The 15802-nt window shown below is 47.8% G+C and overlaps 1 protein-coding gene and 1 long non-coding RNA gene across 2 annotated transcripts in view; one reads left to right on the forward strand and one right to left on the reverse strand.

The window, feature by feature from the left end:
* LOC120361882 (uncharacterized) overlaps positions 1–9411 on the reverse strand; it is a 28280-nt gene extending 18869 nt beyond the window's left edge. Inside the window, exon 1 of the long non-coding RNA XR_005577931.2 lies at positions 9329–9411. This is a non-coding gene — a long non-coding RNA (uncharacterized LOC120361882). The remainder of the gene's footprint in view (positions 1–9328) is intronic.
* Positions 9412–9647: 236 nt separating this feature from the next.
* Positions 9648–15802, forward strand: part of GPC4 (glypican 4) — a 129943-nt gene continuing 123788 nt past the window's right edge. Inside the window, exon 1 of the mRNA XM_039464107.2 lies at positions 9648–9807. Within this exon, the coding sequence (XP_039320041.1) occupies positions 9648–9807 (160 nt within the window). The remainder of the gene's footprint in view (positions 9808–15802) is intronic.

Consider the following 15802-nt stretch of genomic DNA (forward strand, 5'->3'; position numbering starts at 1 on the left):
GGTACCTTACAGATCTCGTATTCCTGTAGCCTCTGTTGTAACAATGTAAGCTCCCTGTCTCCATCCTGTCTCTTTTTTCCTGTGTGATTTTCTCATCAGCTGGGTAAGATGTGGAAGAATAATATAAACATGTTTGAAAAATGAATGTTCCAGAAGTGCCTTCAACGATCTAAGTGCCAACTCGAAGTGCCAGGGTTTTTATTTAATCAAAAGAATATGGCCGGGCGTGGTGGCTCACACCTATAATCCCAACACTTTAGCAGGCCAAGGTGGGTAGATCACCTGAGGTCAGGAGTTTGAAACCAGCCTTTATAACATGGTGAAATCTCGTCTCTACTAAAAATACAAAAATTAAGATTGGGCATGTTGGCTCACTCCTGTAATCTCAGAACTTTGGAAGGCCGAGGTGGGTGGATCACTTGAGGTTGCGAGTTTGAGACCAGCCTGACCAACATGATGATACCCCGTCTCCACTAAAAATACAAAAATTAGCTGGGTGTCGTGGCGGGCACCTGTAATTCCAGCTACTTGGAAGGCCGAGGCATGAGAATCACTTGAACCCAGGATTTGGAGTTTGCAGTGAGTCGAGATTGCACCACTGCACTCCAGCGTGGGTGAGAGAACCAGACTCTGTCTCAAAACAAAAACAAATATTAGTTGGGCTTGATGGCAGGTGCCTGTAATCCAAGCTACTCTGAAGGCTGAGGCATGAAAATCGCTTGAACCCGGGAGGCGGAGGTTGCAGTGAGCAGAAATGGCACCAGGCACTCCAGCCTCAGCGACAGAGCAAAACTCTGTCTCAAAAACAAAACAAAACAAAAGAAGAAATAATTTTATTTCCATGAATGAACTATTTATGCCAAGTGGGCAAATTAGAGAAGGAACTCTCTTCCAATTACACTGAAATACATATTTTTACATCTAAAAATGTAGATCAAATCATGTGCAACAAGCTAGAGTAATGAATATCTATGGCAACCGTTCTACCATCACATGTAAATATACTCGCTGAAAAGTGGGCTCTTTTTTCAATAATTAGAAATGCTCTTATAAAGCAGACTATAAATAAAAGCTTAGGTGCAGAGAACATTAGCCAGCTCTCTTCCTATACTGTAGCCTTTGGTCTCTGTTCTCCTAGGAGCACAGGGCATGAGATGTAAATTTCGCAAAAGTTGCATACTTCATGAAAACTTTGTCCCTGTAGTAAAGTATAAAATAATATGTTATATTATTATTATCACAAATAATAGCATGAATATAAATCACTTATATGATTATTACATAAGAATGGCCATGTTGCTCTTTGGGCCTGTTATCTCATCAGAAAAATGGGGCTAATAAGAAACAGCTTCGCCGGGCGCGGTGGCTCAAGCCTGTAATCCCAGCACTCTGGGAGGCCGAGGCGGGTGGATCACGAGGTCAAGAGATCGAGACCATCCTGGTCAACATGGTGAAACCCCGTCTCTACCAAAAGTGCAAAAAATTAGCTGGGCATGGTGGCACGTGCCTGTAATCCCAGCTACTCAGGAGGCTGAGGCAGGAGAATTGCCTGAGCCCAGGAGGCGGAGGTTGCAGTGAGCCGAGATCGTGCCATTGCACTCCAGCCTGGGTAACAAGGGCGAAACTCCGTCTCAAAAAAAAAAAAAAAAAGAAACAGCTTCTCTGTGGTGAGAAGGTCATATTTATGAAAGTAATTGAAATCCCTTTGTGTTCTACAACAGAATAATTAATAATTCAATGCTAAGTATGGATCAATACAGATGTAACTCAGGTGCCCTGATACAAAATTATTAGATCAATTTACTATATCTTCAAAGCCTAAAAGAGTGACATTCCTCAGTAAATACTTGTTAAATGAAGGAATGAGTAATGGATAAATAAATGGTTTATATCAGGCAGTGTGCTAAGTGCTTTCCAATTACTTGAAAGTATATTTATTTTCTACTTTGTGTCCAGTGCTGAGGGTACAAAAATGAGTTAGGTATGCTTTGGGCCAAGAGGGATACCCTATATATGTATCTAACGATCTATCTGTCTATATTTTTAATCCTCATAGTGTAAGTGTGACACACGAGAAACACGAGGCTGGCGTGGGGGGTTTACTTATCTAAGGACACATAGACAGTAAATGGCAGAACCAGGATTTAACTCTGTTTGCTTGGCCCCACAGCCTCTTTCATTGGGTAACGCTGCCTTTCTTCTTTCCTTCTTGTATTTATTTATTGTATTTCCTTTTTTTTTTTTTTTGAGACAGAGACTCACTTTGTCGCCAGGCGCCAGGCTGCAGTGCAGTGGCGCGATCTTGGCTCACTACAACCTCCATCTCCTGTGTATTTCTTTTTTTTTTTTTTAAGATAAAAGGTCTTGCTCTGTTGCCCAGCCTGGATTGCAATGGTGCAGTCTCGGCTCACTACAGCCTAAACTTCTGGGTTCAAGCAATCCTTCCACCTCAGCCTCTAGAGTAACTGTGACTACAGGCAGGGGCCAACATGCTCAGCTAATTTTTTGTTTATTTTTTGTAGAGAAAAGGTCTCACCACGTTGTCCAGGCTGGTCTTGAACTCCTGAGCTCAAGTGTTCTGCCCACCTCAGCAAAGTGGTGGGATTACAGGCATGAGCCGCTGTATCTGGTCCTATTCATTTTTTGCTTTTCATACAGAATCCCTGGATGAGGAAATGTTGGGCCTCCATCACTTTGCTGAGAAAACTGCAACTTGCCTCTTTTCAATCCATCCTATGCCTCCCACCCCTTCAGATCATTCTTTCCAATGTACTACTTTGATATCTCCCTCTCTGCTTATAAATCTTCAGTGTTGATAGGCTCAAGATGGCACTGTGACCCCAGGATAATGTGTCTCCATTTTCTGGCACCTTACTTCATTATGGTCTCTCAGATGAACCTGTACTCACTCAAGATAATGCCTTCACAGGCCTCTGCTGGCCTCCCATTCCCCATCTTGGCTCTCTGCCTAGGTGGACTCTTCTTCATCCCATAAGGCTTCAAGGGGTTCCTACCATCTCCAATCTTGTAGGCCTCTGGTCCTCTTGTTTCGTAAGTGTGGAAAGTTGGGTTTTTCCTTTTGATTTGGCTCTAGGAAGTCAGAGTGAATCAGCCTTAGGTTCCCTGCCTCCAGACCCTATTCTCCTGTCTCAGGATGACTGGCAGACATGCATTACCTTATATTATATTTGCCAGAGTCTTTCTCCATGTAGATATGGGTCCTACCTCCCTAAACAGGCTGTCAGATCCTCAAAGGCATCTATCTTTCAAGTCTCTGGAACCTTTACAGAACCAACCTTTGTATAAAGCAAACAGAAGATACTGCTTAGTTGCTTGAAAAGAGAGGTATGGGGTGAGGGAGGAAAGCTACTGGGAGAAACATAGGCTGACGACAGGCTGAATCTCTCAAACAAATTTTTTTTTTAGACGGAGTTTCGCTCGTTACCCAGGCTGGAGTGCAATGGCGCGATCTCGGCTCACCGCAACCTCCGCCTCCTGGGTTCAGGCAATTCTCCTGCCTCAGCCTCCTGAGTAGCTGGGATTACAGGCACGTGCCACCACGCCCAGCTAATTTTTTTTTTTTTTTTTTTTTTGTATTTTTAGTAGAGACGGGGTTTCATCATGTTGACCAGGATGGTCTCGAGCTCTTGACCTCGTGATCCACCCGCCTCGGCCTCCCAAAGTGCTGGGATTACAGGCTTGAGCCACTGCGCCTGGCCCTCTCAACAAATTTTTTTTTTTTTTTTTTTTTTTTTTTTTTGAGACAGAGTTTCGCTCTTGTTACCCAGACTGGAGTGCAATGGCGCGATCTCGGCTCACCGCAACCTCCGCCTCCTGGGTTCAGGCAATTCTCCTGCCTCAGCCTCCTGAGTAGCTGGGATTACAGGCACACGCCACCATGCCCAGCTAATTTTTTGTATTTTTAGTAGAGACGGGGTTTCACCATGTTGACCAGGATGGTCTTGATCTCTCGACCTCGTGATTCACCCGCCTCGGCCTCCCAAAGTGCTGGGATTACAGGCTTGAGCCACCGCACCCGGCTCAAACAAATTTTAAGAGTTCTGAAGCAGTCGTTAACATTTAAAAGTCAGGAGATTTCAAATACAAATACAGGTCTTTTATTCCCCAGGGAAACTGCCCATCTGGTGAACCTGTACTCTTCTGGGCAATAGTCATGCAAATAAAAATAAAGCCTAAGGTCGGGTGTAGTGGCCCAAGCCTGTAATTCTAGCACTTTGGGAAGCCAAGATGGGCAGATTGCTTGAGTCCAGGAGTTCTAGACCAGCCTGGGCAATACAGCGAAACCCCATCTCTACAGAAGTACAAAAATTAGTGCAGTGGTGTGCACTTGTGATCCCAGCCACTCGGGAGGCTGAGGTGGGAGGATTGCTTGAGCGTAGGGGGCAGATGTTGCAGTAAGCCAAGACTGCACCATTGCACTCCAGCCTGGGCAACAGAGCAAGACTCTGTCTCAAAAAATTAAAATAAAATAAAATAAAATAAAGCCTAGAAGAGCTCTTGGGAGCTGGTAGTAGAGGAACCCTCAAAGAAAATGTGGCCTCTGCGAAGGACCAAGTATCATAGTCATTTTTATGCAGACAATGCTTTGGAGACCTAGAAGGAAGAGGGGTTAACTCTGCTTGGAGGAATCCAGGAAAGCTTTCCAGAAGAGATGACTCTCAGCTGAGTGTTGAAGGATTAGTATGAAAGAAATGTCCAAGAAATAGAGGGGAATGAAAGGCTAGTTATAAGAAGGGGCAGGGTACAGGTAGAGAAATCCATGTAAGATAGAGAATGATGATACATTCTTGTGGAGCCAGAGTATAGGATACAGGAGAGGGAAGGGCCAATAAGCAAGCTGGAAATGAAGCCTAAGCAAAATGGTGAAACCCTGTCTCTACAAAATTAAATTAGCTGGGCATGGTGGCATATGCCAGTTGCCCAGCTACTTGGGAGGCTGAGCTGGGAGGATCACTTGAGCCTAAGGAGGTGGAAGCTGTACTCTAGCCTAGGCAACAGAGCCTGTTTTTTTTTTTTTTTTTTTTTTTTTTTTTTTTTTTTTTTTCAAAAAGGCAGTTGGCGGGGCGGTGCAGGCACTGTGGTTCACACCTATAATCCTAGCACTTTGGGAGGCCAAGGTGGGAGGATCACTTGAGCCCAGGAGTTCAAGACCAACCTGGGCAACATGGCAAAATGTTTCTACAAAAATCAGCCAGAAGGACGTTGTCCAGATGATGTTGCCAAAGCCTCACTCTGATGGCTGTGTGGGGAATGGGCTGGATACGGGGAAGGATAGAGGGCTGAAGGCCAACATCTTACCCTAAGGGAGGAAGCTTCCTTCCTTCTTTTCTTTCCTCTTTCCCCTTTCCCACTTTCTCCCTTTCTCTTTCTTTTTTTCTGAGACAGGGTCTCACGCTGTTACCTAGGCTAGAGTGCACTGGTGTGACCACATCTTACTTTACCTCCCAGGCTCAAGTGATCCTCCTGCCTCAGCCTCCCAAGTAGCTGGGACCACAGGTGTGCACCACCGTGCCTGGCTAATTTTTAATTTTGTTGTAGAGACAGAGTCTATGTTGCCTAGGCTGGTCTTGAACTCCTAGGCTCAAGCAATCCTCTTGCCTTGGCCTCTCAACAAATATGAACTACTTGCCCAGCCTTGGTTTTTCCCAGCCCCATATTTGGCAATCAGGGTAGCTCCCCAGCGGGCCATGAGAAGTGTCCTCAAAGCTGAGAGAGTAGACCTGGCCCAACCAGTTCTCTTGGCTTGGAGGACAGAAGCATGGGAATACATTCTTTGTTCTCTCTGCCCACCAGCAAATGTACCCTCCCCTTCCCAGTTCACATCAGGGGAAACTCCTGAGCTGGGAAAAATAAGTATACCATTAGTGCATTCGATCTAAGCAACCCTTTATATACTGCTTATAAAACTGTAAACTCCTTTTGGCTTATACAACTTCCCTCCCTCTAGGACTGAGCGTTGTTGGGCACATAGGAGGTACTCAGTGAACATTTATCAATCTAAAACAAGGACACTTTCACAGGACCTTGGTAGTTGTACATTCACTGCTGACCCAGAGAGACCCGGAGCACTGTGTTCTCTGACCACCACGACCACCACCACCACCACCACGACCACCACCACCACCACCACCACCACCACCACGACCACCACCACCACCACCACCACCAAAAATAGCCTGGGATTTGGTAAGAGGCCTTAGATTTCAGTCTTGGTTCAGCCACCCAAGAGCTCTGTGGCTGCAGACAAGCCATAGAACCTTGCTGAGACTTGGTTTGCTTATCAATTAAAAATAAAACAAAAAACAACCCCCAAACCAAAATGTTCTAAGGTACAAGGGTGCACCTGGAAGCACTGTGCAAACTTGTGAAGTGCTATACGACCAAAATGTGGTATATCTGTAAATGGAACATTATTCAGTCATAAAAAGGAATGAAGTACTGATACACGATACCATACGGATGGACCTTGAAAACACGATGCTAAGTGAAAGAAGCCAGACACAAAAGCCCCGTATTGTATGATTCCATTTCTACAAAATGTCTGGAATAGGCAAATCCATGGAGACAAAAAGCAGATTAGTGGTTTGTAGGGAGAAGAGACTGAACTTTGAGTGCTTAATGGGTATGTGGTCTCCTTTTGGAGTGATGAAAATGTTCTGTAGCTAGTGGTGATGGTTGTACATTATGATTGTGCTAAATGCCACTGAATTGTACATTTCAAAATGGTTAAAATGGTACCAAATTTCATGCGTGTGCATTTTACCACAATTCTAAAAAGTCAAAAAAGTTATATGAAGGTTAATCAGCTTGAGAAGTCATTGATTTTTGCATTCAACACGCAGCCTCCGATTCATTTTTTGGCACTGAGAGAACTTGCAAGGAGTAGCTGCATCTCCACTAAGAAGCCTCTTCTGAAGATAACTGGGATGGGGGTGGGAGAGAGAAGGAGCTCTGGCCCATTTGAAAAGTTTTCCTCCTGGATGGTATTTGTTTCGTAGATGCCAGTTGTTCACCCTGTTTGTATTTAAATGAAAGGAAGCTTTGAAGTGGGAGCCACCTCTGAGCAGGGCTTGGGGTTCCTGCCTCCCTAGGTAAAGTTCAGGCTTGTCCAGATCTGTTTGTAGCCAGAGGTTACTGTTTCTGGTAGAAAACGCTCAAGTTTGGGTTAATAATACACTAAGAGGAAGAGCAGGAGTAAACTTAGGGTGGGAGGGGGTGGCAAGGAATGAGTTCCTCCCAGCCTTGGTGTGAGAAGCACGTTTCTGATTTGACCTTCATGGTTTAGGAGTGTAATTTTCTCTCTTATGGTTAGTGGTTTCCATTTTATACTAATGTTGCTTGCATCTCATAGCCCATTCTCCTTGGTGAAGAACATCTTTAAGTAAATGCATCAATCAATGAAAATTTAAAGTGCTCAGCTAAGCCCTAGCAATGCCTTCACGACTTGATGGTTATCAGTTTAAGGAAAACTTGGATTATTTGAAAGTCCCTTGAAAATGACAGGAAATTCAACTGTAGTTGAGCTTGCACATTTAAAAAAAACCTGCCCTCCTAGTTTCAGAGTTAAATGCTCTGCCAGCCCACAGAAATTGGAAGTCCCAGTAGTAGACGGGTCACTATCTGTTTATGTTGATGGTCTGTAAGAGTTAACAAAACATAGAAGAGTTTGCAACTGGGCATTCAAAACAACAGCTCCTCATAGCCAGCCATGTCAACGTAGTTTACAAACAACAGTGGAGAAAGCTCAAGAAAGCCTCTGAGGGTGATAACTGTAATGATGGTTCGTATCCTTGCCCTATGTAATTTCATGGGAATTGAGAGTCTAGCCAAATAATAAGTTCTAGCCCTTTTTATCTGCTCAGTTCCCAGCACACTCCCGAGGTGTCTGAGGAACTTCTCACCCTAACCTCTTAAAGCAGATTGTAACAATAACAATGATAATGACAAGTTCTCCATCTGCACAGTTCCCTTCATTTAAGGAGCCCTGGGAGCTTCAAAAAAACACTCATTAATGGAACCTGACAAAGCTTGCAAGATGGGAAGACTCGCCCATTTCCAGTTTTCTGGTGGAAAAGTGGGGACTGAGTCTCAGAGGGGTGTCAGTCTCTCTCACGGGGCTTGGCGGGGGGTAGGGGATTTGGGGGTCCTTGGCTACCATTATTCCATGAAATTCGGGAGTCAAGAGTCCCGGGTGCTGGACACCCCCTTCCCGTGCGTGCAAGTCGCTTCCGTTTTCTGGGCCCCAGTTCCCCTACCTAATAGAAACAAGAGTTGAGCCAAATGGTCTCCAAGATCTCTGCGGTCAACCCTGACTTTGCCGCCTCACCTCGGCGTTGGGGATTTCTCCCGCTTCAGGGTTCGGTTCGATTTGTAGAACCGGGTGGGGGATGGGAGTGGCGTCGCGGGTTGTAGTGTAGCCGATGAGGGAAGAATGCTTGCCGGGGTCCTGGACAAATTAGCGTTTCATGAGTACTGTCCGATGGGAAGCAGGTTTGGGAAGACCAGGTGAGGCTCTAGGACGAGCTCGGAGACCCAAATCCCCCTACTGCCTGCAGCGAAACAATGCGACTAACGTGGGCGCCTTCCCCGCCCAGCCGCGGAGCTGCGCGGATAGGAACGTCCGCGGGTGCGGGATGGCGGCGGGGAGGCGGATATCGCCGCGGGAGGGCTCCGCGCGGCTTTTGCCCGCAAGCTGTGGGTCAGGTGGCGGCGCGCAAGAAGGCCTGCGGCTCAGACCTGGGCTTCGGGACAAGTCCCAGGCCGCCCGGTTCCCCGGGACCTGGGCCCTCCAGCCCGGAGCAGTTGGCGTTCCCTTTGCGGTTGGGGGGCGGTAGGCTGGCTCCCCGCCTCCGAGGAGGAGGGAAGGAAGGAGGAGCCGGGTGGGGCTTGTCGCGCGAAAGAGCGCCGGGCGCCCGGTGCGGCCCCCTAGGAAGTGGATTTGGCCGTTCCGGATCCAACCCCACTTCCAGGTTTTCTCCCGGCCCGGCCCAGCTTGCTCCCGCCTGTCTCCGGCCCCCCCGACGCCCGCCCCCTCCCCCCTCCCCCAGTGCCGCCCGCTTGGCCAAGTTTGCGAGCGTCGCCGCGCACGCCGGCCAGTCAATCAGCGGCAGAGCTGAGAAGGGCACAGCCGCGCGGCGGAGGGCAGAGGCAGCCGAGCTGAATCCAGCCGAACGAGCGGACCAGTGCAGGGCAGTCGGAGCAGCGCGCAGCGAGCGCCCGCCGCTGCCCACACCCTCCGCGGTCCCCGCGGCGCCTGCTACCTTCCCCTCCTTCCCTGCGTCTCCGCCTAGCCGGCCGGCCAGCTTACCGGGTTCGCTTCCCCGCGGAACCCCTAGGTCACCGGCCCGCGCCTCTGCTCCACTGGGCCGCGCGCCGCCTCCACGCCCTCCTTCTCCTCCTTCTCCTCTGGCCAGGCGCCTGGCACCGGGGACCGTTGCCTGACGCGAGGCCCAGCTTCACTTTTCGCTCCGCGTCTCCTCCGCCTGCTTGCCTCCTCCACAACTCCAACTCCTTCGCCCTCTAGCTCCACTCACTAGTCCCTGACTCCGCCAGCCTTTGGCCCGCTGCCGTAGCGACGTTTCCCGTCCCGTCCCAAAGGTGGGAGTGCGTCCACCCCGGTCCGCACCATGGCACGGTTCGGCTTGCCCGCGCTTCTCTGCACCCTGGCGGTGCTCAGCGCCGCGCTACTGGCTGCGGAGCTCAAGTCGAAAAGTTGCTCGGAAGTGCGACGTCTTTACGTGTCCAAAGGCTTCAACAAGAACGATGCCCCCCTGCACGAGATCAACGGTAGGTGGGCACCCTCAGGACGTGGGTGCAGAAACCAACACCTCGGGAAAGGGGACGCGACCCCTTTTCCCTGCCCCGCCGCCCCCTGCGCCGGACGCAGGTACACTAGAGAGAGAAATGGGCAGTGGAGAGAGCAGGAGCGAGCGAGCCGGCCGGCCGGCCGGCCGGCCAGCCAGCCAGCCGGCCAGCCAGCCCGCCAGCCAGCCCAGGCGCAGGACGTTCCCCGCGGGCGCGGCGCTCCCCCCTCCCCCAGCACTGCGAGTGGAGGGGCGACGCCAGGTTGCCCGGTGCCACTGTCGCGCTCCACTCCCACCCTCCGCTTCCCCTTTCCCCGCACTGTTCGCGGTCCCGGGATGCCCCTGATGACTCTGGCCCTCAAAATGCGTGTCACCGGCTCCCTCGTCTTTTCCGGGTTGAACTCCTTACAGGACGCCCCGCTTTGTTTTATGGGTGACGAGAGGCCGAGGGGGGTGGGGGTCGTCAGTGGGGTGTGGTAGATGGAAACCTCCCGGAGCTTGCCAGATTCTGGGGATCACAAAACGTGGAACTAGATGTTTCATTGATGTTCTTTTAAAACGCTCTCCCCGCCTCTCTTGCACCGCTGACACGGATTAGGAGTTTTAGTAGCTGCAACGGCTTTAGAAGTCGCCTTTAAAAAGCAAACGACTACCCTCACTCTCCACCCCTCGAAACCCTGACTTTTGGGAACTCTTACTTTCCAGGAGGTATCGGACCAGAAGGGTATTTTTCCCCCCTTTCTTTTTTCTTACCTCATTTTAAGGGTTAATTGCTCTTTCAATTACAGACCTTTGAAAGGACTGATTACAGGAAACCTGAATCTCAGTTTGGAGATGGTTATGCAAATAGAGACGGCTTAGCCTGTGAAAAAGTTCACCGGATTTTGGCGCCAGGGGGGTGTGATGGGGGTGTATAGGGGTATTTGTGAAAGCCCCTCTTAGAGCGCTGGGGAGGCAGCGTTCGGCGGGTGTCCTGAATCCCTCCCGGCAAGGACGCCGGCGGTGTTCCGCCGGGTCCCCTCCGAATCGCACTTATTTCTTCGCAGCGGCCAACTGTTGCGCGCAGCCCCGCCGGCCGCTCAGGTAGCCCGTTTGCCCTGGGGGTTCAGAAAGCACCACGAATCTAGCTGGCTGCTGGCCAGCGTAATTTAATGGAGGAGTGAGAGATTCGAGCCCGGGAGGCCGAGCCTCCACTCCGAACTTTTCATGGAAGTGAGTGGAGCACGCCTTTGCCTTGCGGTGCTGGTCGCCGGGTGGGGCGGGCAGGGGGCCGACAGCCAGCAAAGGAAATACTGTAATTTCAACCAGGCGCTTCCAAAGGCCTAGGAAGACTTGGGGGTCATTTTTTGGAAGGGCTATTAATAACCTTGGAGATTAAGTGCAGTCATCAATTTCATATAAATTACAAAGGTAATTGAGAGAGGTTGCTGGGCACTTTTCGAGTGTAACTGGCATGTGTATAGAAATAGAACCGAAGAAATAAATTGTTGGAGCAGCCCAGGTGCCCAGTGCACCTTGGCAGTTACCAAATAACGTGCTCGCTACTGATTAGACACTGTTTGCCCTTGAGCTGCCTGTCTTTTGGGGAGCTCAAGTATGTCCTCAAAGCGGCACGATTTTATTGGTTGTAGAGCCCTGAAAAGCCCTCTTTCTTTCCCTTCCTCCCTCCCCGCCAGAAAAAGTGAAGTGAACCAGCAGCCACTGAAGCTTGGGGGCTCTGCAGGTCAAACCTGGGGCCTTTGTGCCCTACACAGTTTGGGCCTGGGCACAGCGGAGATGATTGGCGTGAAGGTTACAGTTGTCATTCCCACATTTTGAAGGGGTAGATGCAGCTCTGCACTTAATGGGAATGTGACAAGGTTTCATCTTCTGCTCATGCGAACAATATGTGCCTTTGATATTGACTGCACGCATTCAGGGAGTGGGATGTGAAATTGCCCTCCCCAGTTTCTCCATCTTTGCTCTGTGCAGTCTATCGCTGTGGCGGAGCATCTTCCACAGCCAGCATCTCAGGAAAAAGGAAGCTTGAAGAGTGCTCACAGACTCTGTCCTAGGTGTTCCCTTTGATTGTCATCACCCCGAGAAAACACCTGAGGGATATTTTGCATATATGTCTATCTGGGCATTCCCCCATGCCAAAGATAGGGGAGTTATTAGTGACCAGCAGCAGGAAATGGAAGCTAATGTGCTCACACCCAAAACATTTTATTCTTTTTGTCTTGTCCTTCATCTCCCTCCCAGGGCTGCTGCTTTTATTTCCCCTTTTGAATGACCTACTGGACTGCATTCTCCTGAGGAACAAAGGAAGTGCCTTTTTAGCTGGAATCCTTGGAAGACCACCAAGGACTTCAGCTCATGCAGTGCAATTTCGCACCACTTTCAACAATAACAAAAATGCATGACTGAATGGCTCAAAAATGTGGAGTGTTAGAGGCATTCATTTGAGTCTAGGACACTGTCACAACACAGACAGACCCAAGTAAATACCTTTAGACGGCCAGTATAGAAATAGGCGTAATCTTTACCATCGTCCTGGCCTCTCAAGATGCATACATTAGCCTTGTCTTCTCTGGGCTACACTAAGATAATTTTGGTCATTTTTTAAGGGGGGTAGTCAATATAGTGACTTGTATTCAGCCTAGTTCTGAATGGATTAATTGCCCGGCACTTACCCTGGGATGGGGGATGTGCTTTTTTCAGTGTAAAACACCCAGGATCATTTTCCAGGTGAAGTATCACAAAGTCTGGGTGTCTAGCTCATTGAGCTCCACGCTTAGCCCAAGTTTGATGTTTTATTCCACATGGCCTTGCACTTGCCTTCTAGAGGTTTGAACAGGCTTGAAGAATGCTCCATGTTCTGAAGGAGTCTCAGTCTTTATAGGTTGTAATTAGGATAATCTGATGTGCTCTCAAGGGTGTCAGGGAGTACATCATGCTGACAGGGACTTCCAACTGAGGTTCTGCATTGCCTGTCTGCTTGACCGCTGTACTTTTCAAATAATGCTGAGTCCAGCGAGGCACACACAAATTTAGAATACAACACAGTGTGTAAGTACCATATGAGTGATGCAGATGATGAGAAGGGAGTGCCCAGGCATTTCCAAGGAGAAGGGATTTAGGACTCTAATACTATACAATATTAACTAGCAATGCTGGTTCACTAGGAAAAATGAAAATGCTAGTGATGGTAAGTTTAAAAATCTGACCATTTTTGTTTTGCCCGCCCCCCCCCCATAAAGACAGGGGGTAAAAGGTATACAACAATGGGCATTTTATTACTCACCCATGCTGAAATTGTTTTTAAGAGTGAAGTGGCCGGGCTTGGTGGCTCATACCTGTAATCCCAGCACTTTGGGAGGCTGAGGCAGGCAGATCACGAGGTCGAGAGATCGAGACCATCCTGGCCAACATGGTAAAACCCCGTCTCTGCTAAAAATACAAAAATTAGCTGGGCGTGGCAGCACGCACCTGTAGTCCCAGCTACTCGGGAGGCTGAGGCAGGAGAATCGCTTGAACCCGGGAGGCAGAGGTTGCAGTGAGCTCAGATTGTGCCATTGCACTCCAGCCCGGTGACAGAGTGAGACTCTGTCTCAAAAAAAAGAGTGAGGCAATGGGTTAGAAATGTTCTTGAACTTGCCAAAGGTCCCCTTCACAGTGACATTGAATGATACTCAGAACTTTGTGCCTTAGTTGCAGTTTTGGAGTTTTTATTTCTTGTTCCCTTTTGGGTTCATGAGCAATGCACTTATGATCATGTTCCCAACCCCACACTCTCATATGCATATACACACAGAGGATTCCAGGACTCCTATAGGCTGTTAGGATTATATGGAAAAAGGTGTGCGTGTATGTGTGTTAGAGAGGTAGCAATACTTTCCTTTCTAATAGTGAGTTTGTTATATATGACACACACAGTATGTGTCTTTAAGATTTATATTCCCCCTTCCGCACCTTAAGTAATGTGTTGGATTTTGCAATGAATTTGTGATCTCCTATTTTGTTGGAATCATCAGTTTGGCTCTGTGTTTCACTGGGAGAGGGTCTAATTGAGCCACAGGGCCTATCGCTATAGAAATTGTCCCAAGTATTTTACAAGAGGTATCCTCTGGGCATGTTCAAAAAAGAATTTAGTAGAAGTTCTGGCTTATGCAGCTCAATCTCTGGTTAGAACATATAAATATAAAATGTCTGATTCAGCATAATTACTGTTTTCCTTTTTTATTTGATTCACGTTGGGTTGCATGCAATTTCAGGATTAACTGGAGACTAGACTGAGGAATGAAAAAGGAAGTTTTTTGTTATCTGTACTAGGGAAACAACATTGGTGTTAATCGGAGGCAGTTGGAAGTGAGTCTCTTTGGCTCCCCAGTGACATTAACTGTTTTAGCCCTGTGGTTTTTTCTCATTTATGTTTTAAAAAATGTATTTTGGCCTCATGATAAGAGTTCATAGCTGTTGAATATTGTCTCTGGGCCTGGCCCCATACCAAGGAACTTACATGATTGTCTCATTTAAAACCCACAGCTGCCATATGACATCAGAATTATCACCTCCATTTGACAGACAAGAAAACAGATTCAAAGGGATGACGAAATATGCTCACTGTCTTATAGCTAGTGAATAACAGAGGTGGAATTTGAATCAAGGTCTTATCTATTCTAGAGTATAGTTCGTGCTATGTTGTACAGATAGTAAGACAAGAAAGTACCTTCTCTATTGCCATAGAGTTTGTTGAGATATAAGCTATGGGAGGACCTTCAACTAGTAAGGGACTATCATCAAAACAGCACAGTTTTCACACCATGTTGGAGAGGGTCCAGTCACATCTTTTGTAGACAAAATGTCAAAGCCAGATATAGACAATCTAGTATTAATAGTAGAAAGAGCATAAATTGTATTTCCTGGACAATACAATTGAGGAGCCAATGAGGGTTTCTGAGGGAGGGGAATGTCGTCAGTCAAGCTGTTTTAGGAAGATAACTAGTGGCTCTTTGGGTTAAGGGTTGGCGAGGCAAGAGATAAAGACAAGGAGGTCTGTCAGCAGACTCTTTTAAATAGTTCTTAACTGGTCTACCTGACTCTTGTCTGTTTTCTCCCCCACCCCACTTCCCGTTCTATCCCGAACATTGCCAGCTTAATTTCCTTACATCACCACTTTGATTAGAGTCATTCCTGTGCTTTGAACTTCAGTTGCTCCAAGCATCTCAAATGATACTTCTTTCATTGAGTCACTTCTGAACTCTCCGGGGTTATGTGTCGGCTTCTTCCTGATTCCCTGTTGAAACAAGATCCATGGTCTTTGTACCTAACTGCCTTGTATTATAGGTAACTGTGTGTGCAGGCACATGCTTGTCTTCTCTCTGCAACTGGAAGCAACTTGAGGACAAATATGGCAACTCCTGGTGTTGCCTGTGCCTAGTAGTACCAAGTGTAGGTAGGTCAGTGCAATATTTGCTAAACAAGTGGGAGAATGACGTAGACAATTCTATTGTGTTCTATGTCAGGACACTAGTGCTATAATGAGATTATATTGCCTTGATGATAGATTGTCATTCCATGGTCTGTTGATCTCCTAGGAATCTTTTGGATCTAAACACCTTTTTTTTTTTTCCTTTTTTTCTTTTTTCTTTTTCTTTTTTCTTTTTGACAGGATCTCACTTTGTCACCCAGACTGGAGTGCAGTGGCGTGATCTCAGCTTACTGCAACCTTCACCTCCCGGTCTCAAGCAATTCTCCTGCCTCAGCCTCCAGAGCAGCTGGGATTATAGGCGCAAGCCACTACCACCTGGCTAATTTTTTTTTTTTTTTTTTTTTTTTTGAGATGGACTCTTGTTCTGTTGCCCAGGCTAGATTGCGGTGACGTGATCTCAGCTCACTGCAGTCTCTCCTGGGTTCAAACAAGTCTCCTGCCTCAGCCTTCCGAGTAGCTGGGATTATAGGCGTGTGCTGTCGTGCCCGGCTAATTTTTGTATTTTTAG

This window comes from Saimiri boliviensis, chromosome X (genome assembly GCF_048565385.1).
Source record: "Saimiri boliviensis isolate mSaiBol1 chromosome X, mSaiBol1.pri, whole genome shotgun sequence".
Lineage (NCBI taxonomy): Eukaryota > Metazoa > Chordata > Mammalia > Primates > Cebidae > Saimiri > Saimiri boliviensis.